This window comes from Rhamphochromis longiceps, linkage group LG7, assembly GCF_057381845.1.
Source record: "Rhamphochromis longiceps isolate RC_006_pf linkage group LG7, R_longiceps_female_GT1.1, whole genome shotgun sequence".
Classification (NCBI taxonomy): domain Eukaryota; kingdom Metazoa; phylum Chordata; class Actinopteri; order Cichliformes; family Cichlidae; genus Rhamphochromis; species Rhamphochromis longiceps.
In genome coordinates this window covers 15,264,219-15,285,376 of record NC_140563.1, presented here as the reverse complement: position 1 = coordinate 15,285,376, position 21,158 = coordinate 15,264,219, and the positions used below count along the sequence as shown (strand labels likewise).

Genomic DNA, 21,158 nt, shown 5'->3' with positions numbered 1-21,158 from the left:
CGCAGGTGCAGCACAGGCGGGCAGCACCACACCATCTATTTCACCATCTACGGGGCACAAACACATGGGCACCAATAGTGGCACCCTGAGGGTCTGCATGCTCCTCTGTCCCGCTGTGCCAAGGTTGATGACATCAGAATTTCCCATCCGCTCTTCCACAGGATGCCAAGAAAATGAAGGGAAAAAACACTGAATAAAATCTGTAATAACAGCCTGGCCTGGGAAAGGTTGTGTAAGTGACGTCAAAGCAGGGACTCCCATATTTCACCCTGTTACAGAACTGATAAGCCAACGGAAAAAGTGAGCAAAAGTACTAACACATTGTGGTCAGATCCTTGTTTTTTTTAGCGGAGGGTCTGATAACAGGTTAAATGACTGAAAGTGCTTCCTTGTGGCTTTTTCTTCTTTTTACAGAACACAGAAATAACAGTGCCACTGATGATTTTTAGCATTTTCATCAATTAAATAATTGGCTTTTTTTGTATTTGAGTTTTTTATCATGTGATTTTTTTAAACATCAGCAATCATCGGGTTTTTTCACTGACTAGTTGTGTTTCTTCTTTTGAACCTCTTAAACTAATTCTTTAATGAGCTTTGGATTTCTTTAATTAGAAATAAATTATTTTTTTCTAATATAACTGTTTTGCTGACAATAGCATACAAATAGATAATAAAATGGTTTGATTTGGCAAATTTATCTGTTGATTTCATTATAATGTGGTTATATCTGGAGAAGCAATGAAATTTAAAAGCCATAGAGCAGATATGTGCAGATAACTCTCTGAAAAAGTGTGTGAGTGAATGCATCTCAAAAGCTATCACGAGGTAGATGTGTTACCGTGGCGTTTGATACGTGCTGGCGTGACTTTGCACCGAGGATCTTCTGTATCCTCAGGATAAGACCTGCACACAGCAAGCTGATCTTGGCCTGAATGCTGAAAGAAGTGGGGGTTGTAAGAGGATTGGACAGGCCGCGGCTGCACGTGAGATCCAGACTGACTGTCCTCTCCGCCACAATGACCTCGCAGTCCCACATTCATCTGCACCTATGAGGAGAAGCGGCTGTAGGTCACCGCCAGTCTTATATGTCACCAACTAGATCAACAGGAAGTGTGTCATTAAATTAAATCCGTACAACAAACAAAACATTGATAAGCTACTGTGTGGGATACCAGCATTGGTTCATTTCTCTTAAAATTATCAAAAAAATTCTTGGGCTTCTGTTGTGTTATCCTTTGTTTTAATATTGGCTTTATATTTGAAGTCTAATTTATGTCCTAAAAAGAAGAGGGTTAGATACGTGTAAGTTTTTAGTGTGGTGTGAAATGGCCACCAAAATGCCACTTTGAGGAGATCATTGAGCAAAACTTAACATTTGGAGGAATGAGCAAGGGCAAAGACTGCAGAGATGAGGGCTTCTATCCCAAATCAGAAGTGACAGGAGATTGACAGTAAAATAAATCAGTCCAGAGTAGCCAGCAACCAAAGGTCAAAAATAGAGTGAGAAAACATTGACTAACAAGGAAACAACGTTTTCTTGAAATTCAGATAAAGAGCCACCGTTCTACACCCCCGGTGTTGTTAACAAGTTAGAGATGACAACATTTGATGGATGTGTGTGATAGCAATGGAAAGATGGGGTAAATTTTCCAGAATATCTAGGCCAGTAATACATTTTGTTCATACTCTTGTAGGTTTTAGGGTACAACCAAGTTATAAACATCTTATTTCCAGTAACACATGGGAATATTGACTTTTTTTTTCAAGTTTGGTTTGTACTGAATCAGCAGTGGATCGAGTTTTATCCTTATGACAAACAAAATTCTTTACATTTCACACACACACAAAACTTCAACATTTGTGCCACGTGTGTGCTTTCTATGGGACAGCTTATTATACATAATATTGCCTCATGAGCTCTCTAAACCACTGCAGCAGTAGTGAGCCAATAGTGGCCCGCTATCCAAACCTGGCCCTATTTCAGTAACATTTGGCCGCTCAAGATGTTTCCATAATTTCTCATTAATCAGCGGGTAACACTGTAAATACAAGGCTACGTAAATCTCAGCAAATATGACCTTATGACATCTAATAATAGACAGTAATCTAAATCTCAGATGCAAAATAGGTGGCAGGACTTTCCATGAACAGCAACTGAAACAGCCATTTACCAAAACAGTATTATATAACTTGCAGTAGGTGCTCCGCGAGCCCAAATGCATTAATGGGACAATGTAATAATCCTAAAACTAAAGTGAATTACATGAAATATGATGATTTAAAAAAGATGAATTCTAATACCAAATAAAACATCAATAACATACATACAGTAGATGTCTGCATGTTCAAAACTACCTGAACACAAACACTTTTTTTTAAATTGAGGAACTGGCCTGGATTCCTGACACCTGCACAACATAATCATGATGAGGCTACCACAGGGTTATAGAAACACCTACACACAATTTTTCTTCAGTGATAAAATGAAAGCAACCGTCTCTGAAGGGTAACAGAGGTTTAAGCGCACACTGACCAAACACAGTCTTTGTAAAGCTCCTAAATGAAAACAACACAATAAAAGCATCCAACAAATAAAAGTGTATTTGGATACTTTTTCTATCACTTATAATAGAACAATAGTTTATATAGCGACAAATAAATATGAAATAGTAGATTAGGGAGTAAAACCCCATGTTTTTATATCCAAACCAAACTGAATTAATCTCAGGAAAAATCATGAAGAAAGTCCATACTGGAAAAAGCATTTAGAAGCTTTTCCTACCACATGCATGCTTTTTATAATTACTGGGGATATCTGTGAGAGTGCATTTTATACACATCATCAAATATAATGCAGCTACTGTACATTTAGAAGAAAAATTAAAAGACAACGTCAGAGGCGTCTCAACTCAGGCTTTGACACCAACTTCCTTCCTATGATAAGAGCGGCATGTAATGTGCATCAGTACACATTATTTCCTGTGATACAATACAATCCATTTTTTATTGTAATGTAATGTGTGGCTTTATTTTGAACACGTTAAAAATAACGCAACAACAATAAAAAACACAAACAAAACACAAGAAAAAATAATAATTATAATAAATAGCTTAACATGTTCCAAACAAGGAGCAGGAAGAAGCATAAGCTTATTTTTTCCACTATTTATTAACAAATAATTATCACTTTTCCTTCTTGTTCTATTACGTCATAAATCCTTTATTATAATTTGTTACATGTATTTGGTTTTATAATCCCAGTAACAGGCCCAGTATTGCATATTCACAGATACACATGCACACACACATATAGACTAAATAGTCTGTGAGAACACCTGATCAAAGCCCCATTTCATCCCATACCGTGCAAAACACATGTTTTAGTGGTGCTTTTTAGACTTTAGCCCTTTTGACATGTACAGATACATGTTTTAAATTTAACTCCCCAAATTGTATCCTCTGTCTCTTTCAGAATATCACTTTAGAATATTCCCAGGAAGCAGTTTGTGTCCTTGTTTCTTTATATATAATTTGTGCAGTGTGTAAAAATCAACCAGACCCTTGAGTTTTACTATTTCTTAATTATAGGAATAGAAAATGAATTGAGTGCTCTTGCCGTGCTTTTCACAAGGAACTAGTTGCAGGAATCATTCACTCACAAATACTATTTCGTCCCATTTTGCAACACAAGCTAAAATGAGAATAACCCGTCTAGCTGAACCTGAGTTTAATTTCTATGCCAGTTCTCTGCTATTCACTGCAGGCACACTAAACTCTGTAACATTCAACTAAAGAAGCCATGCACTGGATTGTCAGTAACGTTAATATCTCCACACCTGGATGTCTAACCTGGGCCTCTGACTCATAAGGTCACTCACACTGAGAAAAAATAAAGGCTTAGTCACTGCAAAGGCAAACAGAGAAGCTGTTACACACAGTCCTGTGGACATTAAACAAACATGTGGACAAACACAGCTGGGGCAGAGCAGCATGAAGTCCTGCAGAAGTAGCAGAAATCGAGCAGCACCGTTGGTACTATTTCCTCTTCTTCCTGTTATTCTTGTCTTCGGAGCCATGAGGTCACTCCAGTCACTGTGTACTTGCTCATACGTGCCCACCCACCCATGTGTGTCTGTTGCTTTCTTGCGGCGTTAGTAGAGTATTGGAGTAACATTACCAGTTTCCATCAACAGATGGCAGCATAAAATAAGTCATGAATAAGCATTTATTTAGGTCTTGTTTTTCTTGCTCTGGTTACTTCATTCTTTTGAATTTTCACATGCATTTTTCCCTTATAGGAGCTCTATAAACCACTGCTGATCACGCGTTGGTTAAAACAGGTTATTACCACTGAATTAATTTGCCACGTGGAAATATCGCATTTATGGCAGATGTAGCATAAGTAAACGTTATATTTAGATCTGGTGCCGATGGTCTCGATTAGTGTCATGCTCTTGGGCTATTTTTTTCCTGCCGACTGTGTCTCAGATTTCAGCCGAAGTAGGAAAAAAATAGCAAGCTGCTCAATGAGCAAAGACAATCTTGGAGCGACCTGTCTGTGACACCTCTTTGGTGTATCAGCGTTTCCTCGTCTATCGTCTCTTTCGATCACCGTTTTATTCAAGTGCGTCGGTAGATACTGAGATCAATATATTTGTTTATAAATGCTTGGTTTACATGGCAAAGTGATATTATCCTGGCTGTTTACCCGTCATTGTCACTATCTGATCAACCAGCTTCCTGCAGCAGCCCCCTGCAGGTGCATGTGGGAACTACAGCGCGTCAAGTGAGACGCTATGAGACCCTGAAGTCCCGCTGATGACTTTTCAAATAAAAGCCTCCTGGAATTTTTCAAATTTCAAAGGCAGATGTTGGGATAATGGTGTGTCATGTTTAAATCAATTACTACGTGCACTGTTACTTGAAACTAAGTTTCTAAGTTTATCAGGCAGATAGAATTGAGCAGACCCACCCTATATTTGCTTCATTGCTTAGTTTATACATAAGGCTGAAGAAAATTTAAGGCAAGAATTATTTTTTTTGTTTAACATAATTTGATTAATAATGTCTTTCTTATTAACAACAGGGACATTTTTCAGCTGCCTGTTCAATTCTTTGGTCTGCAGTGGAAGATAATAAAGTATAATAATAATTTTAAAAAACCACATCACAGACATTTAGATAACAGCTGTGCCCAGCTATCATTCATTAAAATATTTCTTCTTCTTCTTCTTCTTCTTCATTCAACGGCTCCCTTTAGTGATCACTACAGCAGATCATCTGCCTCTATCTCACCCTATCCTTAGCATCCTCATCTGTCACTCCAAAGATGCAGATTAGAAAAGGTAAGTAAATTTAAATGTATATAATATAATGGATACGCATAAGGGTAAAATGGATGGCTCTACGGGGCAATGTCAGTGGCGTCCTAGATTCACTATTCAAATCAATTAACAATTAAAATGTAATTAAATGCAGGTTTCTCAAGTACTTCAAGTGCAGAAACTGTGGATTTTACACACTGTGGTGTGTATTAGCAGTTCCTAAACTTATTCTAGCAGCCAAAACAAGTTTATGCTTCCTACCTGGTGTGTGTTATGACTTTTAAGAGAATTCATCACCGATTTAATAAGTTCACACACACACACACACACACACACACACACACACACACACACACACACACACACACACACACACACACACACACACACACACATATGAGTGAACTTTCGACATGGCAAACATCGGGATTTTATTTTCACCCTAAAAAAAACCTCTCTACTTCCGGTCTGGCGCTGCAGCTCGCGTGCGTCTTGACGCAGGCAGCTCCGTCTGTAGCTGCTGCTGGCTGCTGCAGGCGTGCAATTTGCGGCAGCGGAGATAACCCTGCGATATGCCTTTTGTATTCCCGGGTGTTTTTTGGGGGGTTTTGTTTTGTGCTTCACGAGGGTCAGATCACAGTGTTTGTAGCCATGCTCTGTGGTGGATTCAGCGGGCTGTCCTAGCTGACTGAGCCGCTCCAGCAGCGGTGGGTCCGGTGCAGTGCACAGCCGGGGATGAGGCCTACTTGTTAAAGCTCCCCCACCACCCCTCCATCGTGATGGCTGATGATCAACAACAACCTGGTCAGAAGCCTGCCTCGGGATTAGGCTCTCTTCCAGCGCTGGTGCCAGGACTCCAGGGGCCCGAGGCTAACGCGTTACAGTTCAAAATAAAGAATTCAATTTGGTAAGGATGGAAGCGATCCACAAGCGGCCACAATGTCCTTTTCGCTAGCCGTAGCCTTGTAATTAGCGTATCTGACTGTGGAGTGGCAAGGAGGCAGTGTGCTGCACAAAAAGCTGCCCGAAAAACAACACGGCTGCTGCCGTGCTAGGCGTAAATATTTCAGAGAAACACGACGGCACCGAACCGCGCCGCTCCGTCTGGTTCCTGTTTGTGCGCTAACGACACGGTAACGTCGGGTTACCTACAACAGGGGTAGCTATGGTCATTAGCATCGAGCCATAGGAGGCCATGTTATAATAGATGACACCGACTCCACCGGCGGTGCTGATGCTCGGGATGACAGGTGTCAAAGCAGGCAGCTCCACACGTCCAGCCTCGCTCTGATTTAATGCTCCTAATGAGAGGGCTGCATCATTTGGGGGAATAACGTGTGTTTATAAATAGAAATGCTCCTTCTGAAAAACCAGTACGTTATTTTGTGCACTGTGGCTTTGGATATTACTCACCAGTTTCTGTCCCTCCTCCCTCCCTTACCTCATCATTACTCTACAGCAAATTAAGTTTATGTTAAATACAAGGGGAAAAAAGAGATCAATGGCCACACGGGCTCATTTCCAGCAGAAAGCAATTTAAAAAAAAAAAAGGAAGCCAAAGATGTAAACAGCATCTGTGCGTAGATAAGAGTCAGAAGCGCGTGAGGGATAAAGTAAAGATCACTCATGAAGACCACAAGGAAAAAGAAGCACGTCGCAAATTTAAAAGCACTGGGATTAAGATTAACCAGATGCACGTTTGCTGCTATTATCGTGTCTGCTCAGATGATATGTCATACTACACTGAGGCTTTAATTAAAAAAAAATAAAAGGTTAAGTTGAAGTAGTCATTACACACACAATAACCAGCAGTGACAAGCTGCAAACGTGCTTTCTGGTGTGTTTAGTTTTCTGGGGTTTCATATGAAAAGGTGAAACTTTTCATTTACATAAATATTCAGCTCATCTTCCTTTGATACACCTGCTTTGATTAGCCTTGTGATATTTCTAGTGATGAGTCTCTTTTAACTGAAACCGGCCACCGTGTTATTTGCGTCGGCATCATGGTATGGACGAGCACGTGCTGTATAAAATGTGATTAGTGAAGGCCTAATTTTACACGTTGTTGCACACGCTACGGAGACTTCAGCAATGTTAATCGCATCGGAATTTTCCCTGTTATTATGAGTCCGGTATGGCATGGAAGCATTACTGTGTAGTAACACCAGACTCAAAATATGCTGCTTTTTTTTTAATTGCAAAAAAACAAACAAACAAAAAAACAGTCGGCATCTGCTCGTGATAACCCTAAAATGATGATAAAATGTCACCAAGCGTTTTGCTGAGAGTAGCAAGTAAATGAAGACACCTGTGGCAGATTCACATTGGTTGGGTGTGATTCAAAAACCCACATTGCGATCTCCATAGATGTTTAAATCTGGCCGTGAGGCATAAAAAGTTAGTGGGTTCCAGCCAAGTTGGAAATTAACAAGAATTTTTCCTAAAATTTGGTCATTCAGAAAAATTCTGTGATGGTCTAAGAAGAGCTTTGGTCGGGAGAGTGACCAAGAGATACAGGCACTAGTTGTTACTCACAGTCTGGCTAACATCAGCCGTACAGTAAGGCACTGGTGCTGATATATTGGATGCCAGCTTTCTGCAGCGTGGAGACACGATGCAAAAAACTTACACAGACGATATTTCAGCATGATAGTGACCCGAAGCATACAGAAGACAACACCACCAAAACCTGGAACTCAGTCCCTTACTTAAGCGGTCTCCAACCTTTTTTGCTCCACGGACCGGTTTATGTCCAACAACATTTTCACGGATCGGCCTTTAAGGTGTCGCGGATAAATACAACAAAATAAAACCAGTACCGGTACCAGAGGAAGAAGATTTATTCATAACACATGGGAAAAGACCCAGGGAAACCAGGGTAACGATAAAAAAAATAATGCTAAGAACTGATAAAGCCTCTGAAAACCATACATTTCACAGCTGAGCCTCAACTCTCGCGGCCCGGTACCAAACGACTCACGGACCGGTACCGGTCTGTGGACCGGGGCTTGGGGACCGCTGCCTTAGTTCATCTTGAGAGAGCGACCTAGAGAGAATCTGCCAGACAGAGGACTCAAAATGTCTTTTTTTTTTTACAGATTTAATATATTCATAAATCTCCTAAAACATGTTCTCACTTTATCAAAGATGCTCTCAAAGTATATCAGCGAATGATAAAATATGTCGTATTGAACGACGTACAAAAATAATGTAACCCGGAAGGGAGATTTTTTTCTTTTATTTGCTGAAATGTTGACAAAATCTTGCATGCATCCATGACATTTTATTTCTTATTTATTCACTTTCTTAAATTTTTATCTCTTTCTCATTGTAGCAAATCTGTACAATCAAAAGTGGACAGCATATTGGTGAGTATCAGTAAATACTGCTTAATCTGCAATCCCCTCATTATCAGAGTCATGTGTTAATGTTTGTTGTTGCGTTCGGAGAACAGTTGTGCAATGAATGTTTCATTAAATCATATAAATGATTAAATATGTTTCATGCTTGATGAAGCAGAGTAGACAAAGCCAACCCCACAAAGCTTCAATTTGATTAACTAATATTTACATGCAGAAATCTTAACGCTATATTGTGTTTTTTTTTCTTTTTTTTTAGTAACACATGTAAACACATTAAATGTTATGTTCATGAATGCCTTTTTTTGCACTGTGCGAAGCAAATGACAAAAGTGTTTCCAATGTTTATATAAATATATGAAGATTTTTGTATTTTGGTTTCAGCTGGTTATTCATGCACAGTTTTAGATTATTCTCAAACTGCTGCGTCTCCCTCTGTCTCGCCGCCTATGCAGCTGCAAAGAAGTGTCAGTGACATCAAAGCGACGTGATAAAGCTTTTGTCTATTTTTTGTCGTCAGTAAAGCAGACAGAGCCTGGATTTTAATTTCAACACCTCTGTCTGGTGTTAGGCAGATGTTTTTGTTTTCGCTGTTTTTTGGGCTTTATTCCATTTTTGTCTCGATTTTAAAAAAAATCCATTCTTTGACTCCTCTGATGCTTCCACATAAAACAGTAAATAAACATCTAAAAGGGCGGCTTTTTCAAAACGCACTGAGATGTGGTTATATTAATAACTTTGTTTGATAGAGCTACTATCGGCATATCATTATGTGCACAGAATTTCTATGTCAAAGGTACCAAATTGTATATTCTGTTATTAATAAGATAGTAATAAGATACATATATGATATTGTCATTTTAGAATCAGATAAAATGTATATGTTTGTTTTTTTTATGTCTGTGACAAATGTTTGCCACTAACATCCACTGTTGTCATGCAAAAATGGTAAAACGAGATGCCTTAAACTATGTAGAAAAATTTATTGAACAGGTGACACATTGAAGTGGTTTTTTTTCCTGCAGAGTGAGATTTTTTGGGAGGGCTGTGCACAATCAGACCTCAAAGATTAGTGGCAGTCTGTTTTGCCTTGCATTTGTTTTCTGACCTCTTTGATTAGCAAATTTTATGCTTGAGTAAATGAAGCTCAGATTAATAACACTTAGTAGAAGCAAAGTTTTATTCCAGTGTTGTTTTGTTGTAGTTTTTTCTTTGGCTCTGGCTAAAATCTCTTTGCCGGTTGCCAAAAATTTCTCTATGCAGTAAAAACCTTGTGTAACTTTAGAGAGAATAGCACTGAGAGAAATTTCCACCAGTATAATCTGCATTTGCAGTTGTTTTTGATGCAAGTCTTTTAAGAAATACATAGGCGTGGTGTGATTTTGATCATCAGATCAGACTTAAAAACCAAAAAGAAGTTCAGGAAGTTTAAAAAGGGAAGAGTTAGGTTCCAGCCAGTGGCCAGCAGGTCAGGACTGTGTATGTAATTCACTCAGGGCTTGCAGCAGTGATGTGTAGTAAATAGCGTCTTCGTTCACTGCTTATTGGCTGACAGCTCTCACCTCGTTCATTTAAGTATTGGTTCCCCTAGCAACAAAGAGGCAAATACAAAAGGAAGAGGTGAGATGAATCCATTCTTAGAAACCAGATGAAAAGCACTTAAGTTGGGATCAATAATAAAATTTTTTGCATACAATTGTAATTCCAGAGTCCGTGTTTGTTTGAGTTGAATTATGAACCAGATTTTAAACCATCAGCCTGACCACAGCCTTCGTCAGCACGTGTGTTAAACTCTTCAGACATATTCATTTTTTTCTCCTCTCTGTGATGTTTTTATTTTTACAGCAAGATGTTGAGAAGTTTACAGACATCGAAAAGCTCTACCTCTACCTTAAGTTGCCTTCTGGTCCCAGCAGTGGCAATGATAAAAGGTATGTCACAGGCGAGCACTTAAACTAAGTTTTCCACTTTGCTCTCTGGCTTTTTTTTTCCCTCTCTCACACACGCACACACACAGACGCACACACAAATACATGCTTTGTTGTGGCTCTCATTACATTATCGGCACTGTCTCATTGCTTGTCAAAAATCCACTGGCTGCTACACAGACACAGGTTAGGCTGATAGACGCTAGAGGGGCATCGAATTTGAATTTAAGTCACTGTTGAGGGTTTTTTCTTTTTCTTCAACATTTCAGCTGTATGATTGAACCACTGAAATCTGTAGACTTTTGCTATACCTAGCTGTCTGTGTTTCATTTGTTTCCCCATATCTATTCATCACCCCAACCCCCAAATTCTGCCCATTTGGACTGAGAATGAGAGGGGGTCCTCCACTCCTGGATTATGGTATTAAAGTTTCTGTATTAACAAGAAATGATGCACCGCAGTCGAGGGTACTGCCTCACCAAATGTCTTTTTCTTATGCACCACTTTCAGTGATCAGAGTTCCATGTCGTCAAGCCGTACTCAACAGATGTATGCATTCAACTGGATACGCAATCACCTAGAAGAGCACCCAGAGACTTCCCTCCCAAAGCAAGAGGTGTATGATGAATACAAGTAAGTGGATAACCTTGCAGAAGACGTGCGATCTGCTCTCAGACAGTTATAGTTTCGTCATAATCTCATGTGGGTTCTCTTCTCCTACAAGGAGCTATTGTGACAATCTCGGCTACAATCCACTGAGTGCAGCAGACTTTGGAAAGATCATGAAGAATGTCTTTCCTAACATGAAGGCACGTCGTCTGGGAATGAGAGGGAAATCCAAATATCCTTAAACAAAGTGTTACCCTGGTTGTATTTCTTTCTTTTTTTCTTTCTTCGTTTTTTTTTTTTTTTTTCAACATGAGTGATTCTTTTAGGTGATTGCAGTTGTGTGCAGTTGGGCTTGTATGGATGATGAGCAGGCAGATCATTAATGTTTGCTTGCAGAGATCTTAGGCAATTCATCTCAACATGATACTACTAGCTGGGCTTAAAATAAACTTTTTATAAATATATTAAAACCTCAAAATTCCACAGAGGATAGAGTCAAGAGAGGAGTTGCGCCATTAGTTATCATTGCTTGGCTTCTGTGAATTTAAGTTCCAGAGTGCATGTAAGTTAGTTTGCCATTTATTTGCTACGGTCCCTTTTTTATGGACAGGCTTACCTGAGCTCAGACCCTATGGCCAGACAACATAAAGGGATTACAAAGCTTCAGGGGGGAAAAATTCAAGGGAAAAAAGTAAAGTTCTCGGCTTTACATGCCAAGAAAGACTCAAACTGGGTGTTTGTCACGCCCAGTTTGAGTTTTTTTTCATGTTCTCATGCTGCCCCAAAAGAGGAAGCTTCAAAGCTGCTCCGTTATTTATTAATAAAATAAAAAAAAGAAAGAAAAAAGTTAAACAGTCTTGAGGCATCTGTCTTTATATTTTGCTAGGAAAATGGGAAATAGGCGCAAGGATTTACTGAAACATGCAAACATAAATGTCAATACAGTAGACAAGGCAACACAGAGTTAGTACAATTCTAAAAAGCTTCTAAGTCAATATTTGGTGTGAAAACCTTTATTCTTCAAAATACCTGAACTCTCCTAGTGTGCTTTCACACCTGCGGTGTTTAGCCAGTTTTTAGTTTAGCCAAAATAGTTTTCAATCTTGGTGTGGTTTGCTTGTGCACGTGTGAACATGGTCGGGGGTCTCAGTCCACTTCCAAGCGAGCGGTTCATTTATGGTGTGAATGTGATCCGAGCCAACTAGCAGGTGCATGCAACAAGTTTGAGCTGAACATCTTCTCTTGAATTCTGGGATGCAGCATGGTAACCTAGATGTGCAGAGTGCATAAGTAGTCAGTATGGGCTAGCAGCTAGCTGTAAAGTGAATGTAAATTCTCCATGTTATCTCTATAAGGCCAAAACACAGCACCTTCTTCTTGTATTTGCTTGTGTTGCTCACACACCAGACGCGTCTGAGCAGTAAGCAGACTAAATGTTCTCATGTGGTTTGTGGTGATGCATTTTGGTTCACTTGGAGTTTGCTTGGAGTCTTTGCTGTGTGAAAAGAAACCAAACCAAGGGAAAAGATACAAGTTTGTGAACTCAAAAAGAGTCCAGTGCCCTCAGATATTTTTAAAGACACACTGCACACCACGCTGGGAAGCCACGTTTTCAACTATTATCTCTTTGGGAATCAGCTTGTTAGTGTAAAAATATTTTTTGCCTGTTAAACTGTGTTAACACTTGCTCATCCATTGAACTAAGTGCCTTTTTAGTGCTTGAATGATTCATAGTTTAGTGTGAAGTGGCTTAAGAAATTAAACAACATTCCCCTGAAAATGGTAAAAAAAAAGAAAAAACCGCAAATATCCAGAGAAAAGCTTTGAAATACCTTCATAAAGCCTGGAGAACTATTTTGTCAAAATTCCAAGAGAGTCTGGCTACAGAAGTAGAAAGGTAGTAGCAGGGAATCCTTGGCTCACAGATGAAAGGCTGATGACTGACCTTAGATGGTGTCATATTTTTAGGGCAGAATTTCAAAAAAAACGTACAAATATCGGCATGTTATAATCATTTAGGTTTGCACAGTCTTCATGCTTTAGAAACCTTAACTCCTTCGCACATACTGTTATAGCGGGTTAAGGAAGAAAGCTTTTGTTCACATGCCATCCCTACCCAACCTGGACCTTCAGAAGTCTGGTGATGGGGTAAGATTGCCTGCAAAAAAACCCGATCCATATAGTTAGACTTGAAAAATTTGTTCGACGCTCACCTCCCTGCTGCTCTGCTCTGTCTCACTAGTGTGAACTGATGGAGCCAACGGGCCAGTCTCCGAGTGCTGAAGATGAAATGAGGTCTGCAGCTTGTGGATTAGTGTGTGAGTGGGCTCAAAAGGTCCTGAGCCGTCAGTTTGACAACGTGGAGGACCTGGCTCGTTTTCTGCTTAATAGCCACTACATCGGTACTAAGTCCATGGCTGCACTCACTGTTATGACCGGAACACCCACAGGTAAAGGTGTCCTATTGATCTGTTGGCGTGTTTGTTTCATTGTTGTCTCGTGTGCATGTAAGTTTGAAGTTCATTGGGCACTGTAGTACATCTTAAACATTGTGTTTTTTCACTTGAGATATACAAGCTCGGAAGGCATCACCGTCTGTCAAAAAATATAATTTGCTGTTTGTTATTCTTTCTTTACATATTTCCATCTCACTGATTCAAGAGTGTTTTCTAAGTGTGATCCTAATTTTTTGAGCCCAGCCTTTCATGCAAATCAAAAGTCCTGTTTCAGAAATGACCGTCAGTCACAAATTGCAAATAAATGTGCGGCTTCTGCCACGCTGATGCTTGAACTGCAAGCGACAAAGCAGAAATACCAAAATGAAAAAACTGACTTCATGTTTAAAGTGAAGCTACATGCATAATGCAAATCTTTCTAAAACTAACCTGTCACTTAAAATCGTGATTGCACATACTCGAGCAGTGCACCAAGTTATTGTCCAACAATCGGTTTTAGCCAGCATTGGCCAGTATCAGTCTTGTTAACCAGTATTGGCATATCTGCACAAGAGAGTGTATTTACTGATGTTAGCTGATGTTTATGCAAAGCACTTCGACTTGAAGTAATTCACACCAATCAGTAGCCCTCTTGACACCTATCAAGGCCTTATTTAGGTAGTTATTTTTTAAGCATTATCTAAATTAACCGTCCCCATGATGTCTGTGTGCTGTAAAATGTTTGTTAGGCTACACACAGTACATGTTTGTTGAATTTTAACTATCCAGAACTGCAGACAGCTCATGCCTCAGCAGAGATGTTTGACAAGACAAGAACACCACCAACGATCTACCGCTCTTTTCCTCTCGTATGTCTTGATAGGAATGAAGACACCAACTCCAGCTTCTGCGTTTGTGCCGACAGCGGAGTGTAACTCATTCCAGCCCCAGGTGAAGACCCTGCCCTCGCCTTCTGTTGATGCAAAGCAGCAACTGCAACGCAAGATCCAGAAGAAGCAGCAGGAGCAGAAGCTTCACTCACCCTTGCCCACTGAGACCCAGGTCAAGAGAACAGAGGCCAGTACCCCGGGCCCCACGATCCCCTGTGGCAGCCCTGCTCTGCTTTCCCCTCAGCCTACCATAGGCATTGTAGTAGCAGCTGTCCCTAGCCCAGTGACGGTACGTGACTGAGTTTTTTATTTATTTATTATCTGACAAGTTGTTGATCATTTTGCTTAAAATGTGCTGTTATGTTCTCATTGTTTTCCCAGGTACAGAGAAGCAGGCAGTTGATGACCTCACCCAGTCCCGTAGGGACAGCCGAAGGAAAAGTGTTGCCTGTGAACTTTCAAGTGGTCACTCAGTCTCTCAAACAGTCCCCCAAAACTTCTCAGAATATCTCAGCTAGTCCTGTAGGTGACCGGCTGGCGCGACACAGTACACGGTACGCCCAGATCCTGCCTAAGCCCTCTGCCACCAGTGCCATCACGCTGCGTTCACCCCCCACGTTGCTCATCACCAACAGCCCAATAAAAACTGTGATGCCCACTCCCCATGTCAGCTCAGTGAACGTGGTGAAGATGACAGCCATCGCTCTCGCTCCCAGCAGCAGCAGTAGTAGTAACAGCAGCAGCACTTCTGTGCGACCAGCCTCAGCTGGCGTGAGCACCACCGCTGCTTTGGATGAATCCCAGCAGTTACAAAGTGGGAGTTCTGCTGCCCCCCAGTCTCCTGCAGTCAGACTTAGTGCTCCTGCCTCTACTCCCATGCCCTCTGCTGACGCCAAAGTGGTGTCTGAAGCCGGAAATGACAATAACTCTGCCTCTGGCATGGAGAAAACTGCTGTAGGAGCCAAAGAGGAGAGAGTGGCAAAGTTCAGGGCTGCTAGTGAGCCAAGTTTCCTTGTTAAATGTTCTCCAGGAACAGACAAAGGGGCGAGGATAAAAAATGACTCCACATCTCCTCCTACTTCTGTAGCTGCAGCTGGGACTCAGGACAGCAATAACAGTAACTGCCATGACAGTACTTTGTACTTGACTGTTGATAATCAGAACTCCAGTGTCAACACATCATCTAGTGGCTCCTCTGCTGTTACCTCAACATCAAAGGATCCCTGCACAGACGCCAAGAGCCCCAGGAAGCGCACAGGCGGGGAATCCCATGCAATTCCAGTGAAAAGGGTGTTTATATCCCAGCAGCCGCTGGCTCTAGTTGACAATCCCAAACCCGGAGTCAGCGCTGCAGTGAAGAGGATCCCCAGACCAGGAACCCCTGCTAGACCAGAGAGTGCCCCCTGCAAAGTGAAACACACTTCTATAGGGCCCACACAGATCCTCGCACTCTCTGACTCACCCATCACACACACTGAGAGCACCCAGACTGTTGTCAAACACCAAGACCTGGTGGTGAAACACGAAGACCCTTCTGTCAGCCCCGATACCAGCACTGGGGCGGCGGGAAATAACACGACCGATCAGGCGCTGCTGCAGCAGATCACTGGGGATCCTTGTGCCATACAAGCCAACTCAGGACCACACGAAGCCTCTGTGATGAGTGAGTTAAAGAGCACAATATGGGAGGAGGGGCACCTTGATGAGCTTCGCAAGCAGGCGTTTGCCCAGCAGATACCAGCAGAACACAAACAAGCCCCTGCTGACCAACTTTCCATTATAGCCCAACCCTCTGAAGCCTCGGGCCAGCTCACCCTCACACAGGAAATGGTTGATTTTGCAGGTTCTCAGACCAACATGGACTATTTCCCATTCAATGATGATGACATGACCCAAGACAGCATTGTGGAGGAGCTAGTCCAAATGGAGGAGCAGATGAAGTTGAAGGGTCTGTTCGGTAACTGTGTGGACGTTACCCTGCAAGGTCAGTCAGCCAGCAGTCAAGGCTCTATCCTCAGCACTCACCAGGCCACTACTACCTTCTACCCGTCTGCCCACAGCAGTACCACTCCAGTCCAAACCCCCACGCCGACACCAACCCCGACACCCACCCCTACCTCTGAAATGACGCTCGCTCACAGCCTGACGAGGGAGAGCCCGTGCTCCCGTATGGCTCCCATAACCCCTGTGGATGGAGCCATGGGTCGTCACACCCCTATCAGCACACCACTGTCCAACTGCAGCAGCAGCGTCCCCCCGAGCCCCGTGGAGTGCAGGAACCCTTTTGCTTTTACTCCCATTAACTCAAGCATTACAGGTTACCACGACGCCAGTATTGTCTCCAGCAGCCCTGTCAAGCCCATGCAAAGGCCCATGGCAACCCACCCTGACAAGGCCAAGCTGGAGTGGATCAACAACCGCTACAACAGCAACTCTTCAGGTCCTTTGTCGAACCATAGCATTGGCATTTTGCCCAGCTACCAAGACCTGGTGGACGATCAGTTTCGTAAGCCACATGCATTTGCAATTCCTGGCCAGTCATTTCAATCTCAGTCAAGACAGGATGCTGCCCACTTTGGCCGTTTGACCCCGATCTCTCCAGTTCAGCAGCAGCCGCAGCTGCAGCAGCAGCAACAACAACAGCCGCAGCAGCAACAACAGCAGCAAATTGTAACAACTCCTACAAAACAAGAGAGTTTTGCTGTGCCGGCACCGTTAGATAGCAAGGCCTCATCCTCGTCTGCATCTAGTACTTTCCGTTGCCGCAGTGTTAGCCCAGCAGTGCGCCAGAGAAACTTCAGTGGCAACACTGGCCCCGCGACCACCACCACAAGTACCACCACGACAACGCGCGCTGTGGTTTCACCTTTTAACTCCCCCATCACCTCCGAGGTTCTCAGCATCCTGTCGAACAGCCAGACCGTCACCTCTGTCCACAGCATGGTCCAGCGTAGCCAGTCTGTACCTCTGAACATCATGATGCAGAGTGAGATGCTGCCCGTGCAGGGTCAGAGCAACACGGCCAAAATCACGAATGTTCTCCTCAGCAAAATGGAAGCGGACGGGGATGATTCTGTCCGCGGTCTAGGCATAAACAACCTCCCCTCTAACTACACGGCCCGTATGAACCTCACACAGATCCTGGAGACCACGCCTGGCTTTGCTGCAGGGACTGCTCATCAGACTCAGCTGCCCGTCAGCTCCAGTCCTGCTGCCTTTGAGCTCCAGCAGCACGGCTACCTCACCACCGGAAGTGGAGAACAGGGAGGTTTCTCTACTGGGGACAGCCAAGCACAAGTGGGCTCTGGTGAACAAGACCAGCAACAGCAGCAGCTGCAGGAGAATCCAGTGCAAACACAGCCACAGCTGCTCCTCCAGAGCACACAGCAGCAGGAGGTGGAGGATGAACAGCAACAGCTGGATTTCAACAACACTGTCAAGGACTTGCTGGGGGATGATGGCCTCAACCCCAGTTCCCAGTTGGTAGGTCAGGTAGCTTCAGAGCTCAACGCCGTGGCGTCCGACTTCTCAAACGACATCAGACTGACCTCAGATCTGTCCAGTAGCATCACTGACCTTAACACGTTGGACACCAACTTACTGTTTGATCCCAATCAACAGCAGGAACAATATGAAGACTCAACACTGGAAGAACTGAAGAACGACCCGCTTTTTCAGCAGATATGCAGTGATACTGTGAACTCTGGTTTTGACTGGCTAGAAAGCAAAGACCAGCCTACTACAGTAGAGATGCTGGGTTAATGTTATCTTTTATTCTGTAAGACTTCTGTTCTCTGTTGTTTGGTTTTGTGCATATGTAGTAAATCTGTTTTTAAACTCTAGTTTGTTGGGATTTGTCTGGACTTTGCCATTTGTTCTGTTCAAAGTGCCAGGCGTACCAGAAAATCTCTCCTACACGCGATGTTTAATTGATCCCTTCCCCTTTTTTGGCATTTGTCACCCAGAGTTTCAGTGTCGAACCACTTTTCTCCCTCATCTGAGTTCTCTCAGTGGCCGCGTGCACTTACTTAAGAACGTTAGGAGAAGGGCAATCTTCAATAATGCAATATTTGTATTTGATGAACAATTAAGGAAGAGTGATGGGTAGGAAATTTGGCACAAGAGACTTCACCAAAAAAAACAACAACATATGCTTTTGCAGTTCAAATTCAACCAAATGGAGACGATATTGTAGTATATGCACATGTTAGTTGTAGTACATTTGCCTGCCATATCTGAATATTTAAAAGGGTAGCCTCTTAAGCTGCCGGGTGCTGAATTTATGACATGATCTTTATCATATACCAAATCAGTGGAAAAACTGATTCACATCTGAGCATTGTCCGAGAGTGAAATTTTCTTAAGCCTATACTTCTTGTACTGTTTATTATCTTATAAAGGGAGTAGATGAATCTGTAGTGAGAAGATGGGGATTCAGGCCACTTTGTGGACGATACATTGAAAGGAATCAACAACTGGCTGCCTTATTTCCAAAGTCCAAGGCCTTACGCCATCTTTAGAGAGACTGTATATAGTATAATGTTAAGATATCTTCAGAACCATCCAGAGCTTCATCATATCAAGGCAGCTGTTACTCTGATATTTTCAATACTACTTCTTATTGTTTTTGTTCCGCAGTGTTTCAGTATAGATATGTATTGTATAGGCTAACGACTACACTGTGTGTGCCCTTATCGTTAAAGAATTTAGAGGAATTTGATATGCCGTCATTTCACGATACCATGGCAGGTGCACTCACAGTCATGAGGTTGTTTTTATTTTAATGGGGGGTTTTGGCATGCTGTACGCCCAGCTTGGATAAGAATATCAATGGTATGGAGAAGGCTCATTTACAAGGGAGGATGGAGGCTGAAGTGTGTTCTGATGTCATCTTGAGATCAAGAGGAAATTACATTATTATGTTTGTGGAGATCCAGCCTTATGTCCATACCAAAGATGCTCTGTTTGAAAATCATAAGAGATTATTACACGTAGAAACACTCCTTGTAAACATTAACAACAACGGGGAGCGGGCAGCCTCAGAGATATAAAAGAGATTTATTGCATTCGCAGAAAAGGATGAAGTTAGATAAATCTTATGTACAGTATGTATATTTGTGAAATGGTCACTGTCCTATGTTTTATAGGTAACCATGGACCTGAAAGCATGTTGAAACCATCACTGCTAGCCAGGTAGGCTAAGTGATACAGTAGGATGCTTGCTTGAGTTTTTTGGCTATTGTCAATGTTGTATAAGTCATGTTTAAGCTCCATCTGTAAATAGGATAGATACATAGAGATTTGATGTATCAAGACACTATATTATGGCCATTATTCTAGCTAAGTATGTGCCATTTAAAAGAGGAAAAAAAAAAGCAGATTTATAGTCAGCAAGATACTGTATGTTGTGTGTTACATTTCTGGCTCAGTGTGTCGTAAAAGTAATGCTGTCTGGTCTCGCTTGCTGATTATGTTTTTTTTCATTAGTTTTATTTTTTTGTTCTATTCAAAGGTCTCTGCAGTTGCAGAAGTGATGTGTGCTTTGAGCAGGATCAATAGCATGGTATATTGAGAAAAAAAAAAGTTGTGATACTGTTAGCTGGTTGCAAACATCTCTGTGACAGACATTGTGCTCAAAGTCTTTCAGCAGACACTGGAAAAAAAACAAATGAAAAAAAAGCGATTACTCACGTTTCAACAAACTTTGGAGGTTCACGTTATTGCACTAAATTTTTATGACACATGGCTTTGCCACATCTTTATGGACAAATGTAATGATGGATGCCCGCAAAAAAAAGAGAAAATGAAAAAAAAAACAAAAACAATTTTTTTACAACAAAACGAGTAAGGAAGTTTCAGTGAATTGTCAGAAAATGACTAATTGTCTTGTAGCAAAATGTGCATTAATCTCAGTGAGATACACATTTCTTACTCATTCTCTTACATGAGAATATAAAGCATTGAGGGGGGAAAAAAGTTAAATAACCTTTTAAAACCTACATGCTCATTATGTTGATAAATGATTGTACGCACGCATGTGTGATTACTTCTGTTGTACGTTGTATTCTTGGTAACCACTGTCTTCTGTGATTTGGGCAGGTTCTGTTAACCAGACTGGCAGTGCTAGTTTCATGAGTTACATCATTTTCATTGTGTGCTGTTTACTAAGTTAATGTTCTTCTGTATGTTATGTTGACTGTTTTCTGACAATTTTTACATATTTTTTGTTTGTTTGTATTTTGTTTTTGCAAAATGCATTTTGTGAAGAGTATTTTACTTTAACATTTTCTCTTCATTTTTTTCTTTAACAATATGGCACTGATATTTGAATTTGAATGAAGGAAATGCACCTCTTTATGAGTTCCGAAGCTCCATCAAGCAGTGATTCTTTACCTTTGACTGACCCAGACCCAACTCTGTCAGACTATCTTGTCCATTTCTACCAGTAGAGAAAAAAAAACAAAACCCTCCTCTGTGGTGTTGTCTGGTGTTTCGCTTAATGTACAGTAGCTTGTTAATATTGCAATCGCGTTGTTTCTTTTTTCAATGGAAAGTACTCACTGGTGAGATTTTTAAAGTGGTTTTAAAAGCCAATAAACTTTTTTAAAGAAGG

At 41.6% G+C, this 21,158-nt stretch overlaps 1 protein-coding gene across 1 annotated transcript; it reads left to right on the top strand.

Moving 5' to 3' along the window:
* Positions 1-5,808: 5,808 nt before the first annotated feature.
* On the top strand, positions 5,809-21,158 carry rfx7b (regulatory factor X7b). The gene is made up of 10 exons (XM_085412440.1): positions 5,809-6,231; positions 8,659-8,692; positions 10,529-10,615; positions 10,994-11,031; positions 11,122-11,244; positions 11,336-11,455; positions 13,287-13,368; positions 13,463-13,670; positions 14,539-14,834; positions 14,927-21,158. Exons 1-10 carry the CDS (start codon positions 6,104-6,106, stop codon positions 18,305-18,307), a joined length of 4,497 nt encoding a protein of 1,498 aa, XP_085268566.1. The 5' UTR covers positions 5,809-6,103; the 3' UTR covers positions 18,308-21,158.

Coding starts and splice junctions, on each gene's coding strand:
- rfx7b (XM_085412440.1), top strand. CDS start 6,104: ATGGCTGATGATCAACAACAACCTGGTCAGAAGCCTGCCTCGGGATTA. Junction 10,616..10,993: donor GCAGTGGCAATGATAAAAGG/TATGTCACAGGC, acceptor CTGCCCATTTGG/ACTGAGAATGAGAGGGGGTC. Junction 14,835..14,926: donor CTGTCCCTAGCCCAGTGACG/GTACGTGACTGA, acceptor TTGTTTTCCCAG/GTACAGAGAAGCAGGCAGTT.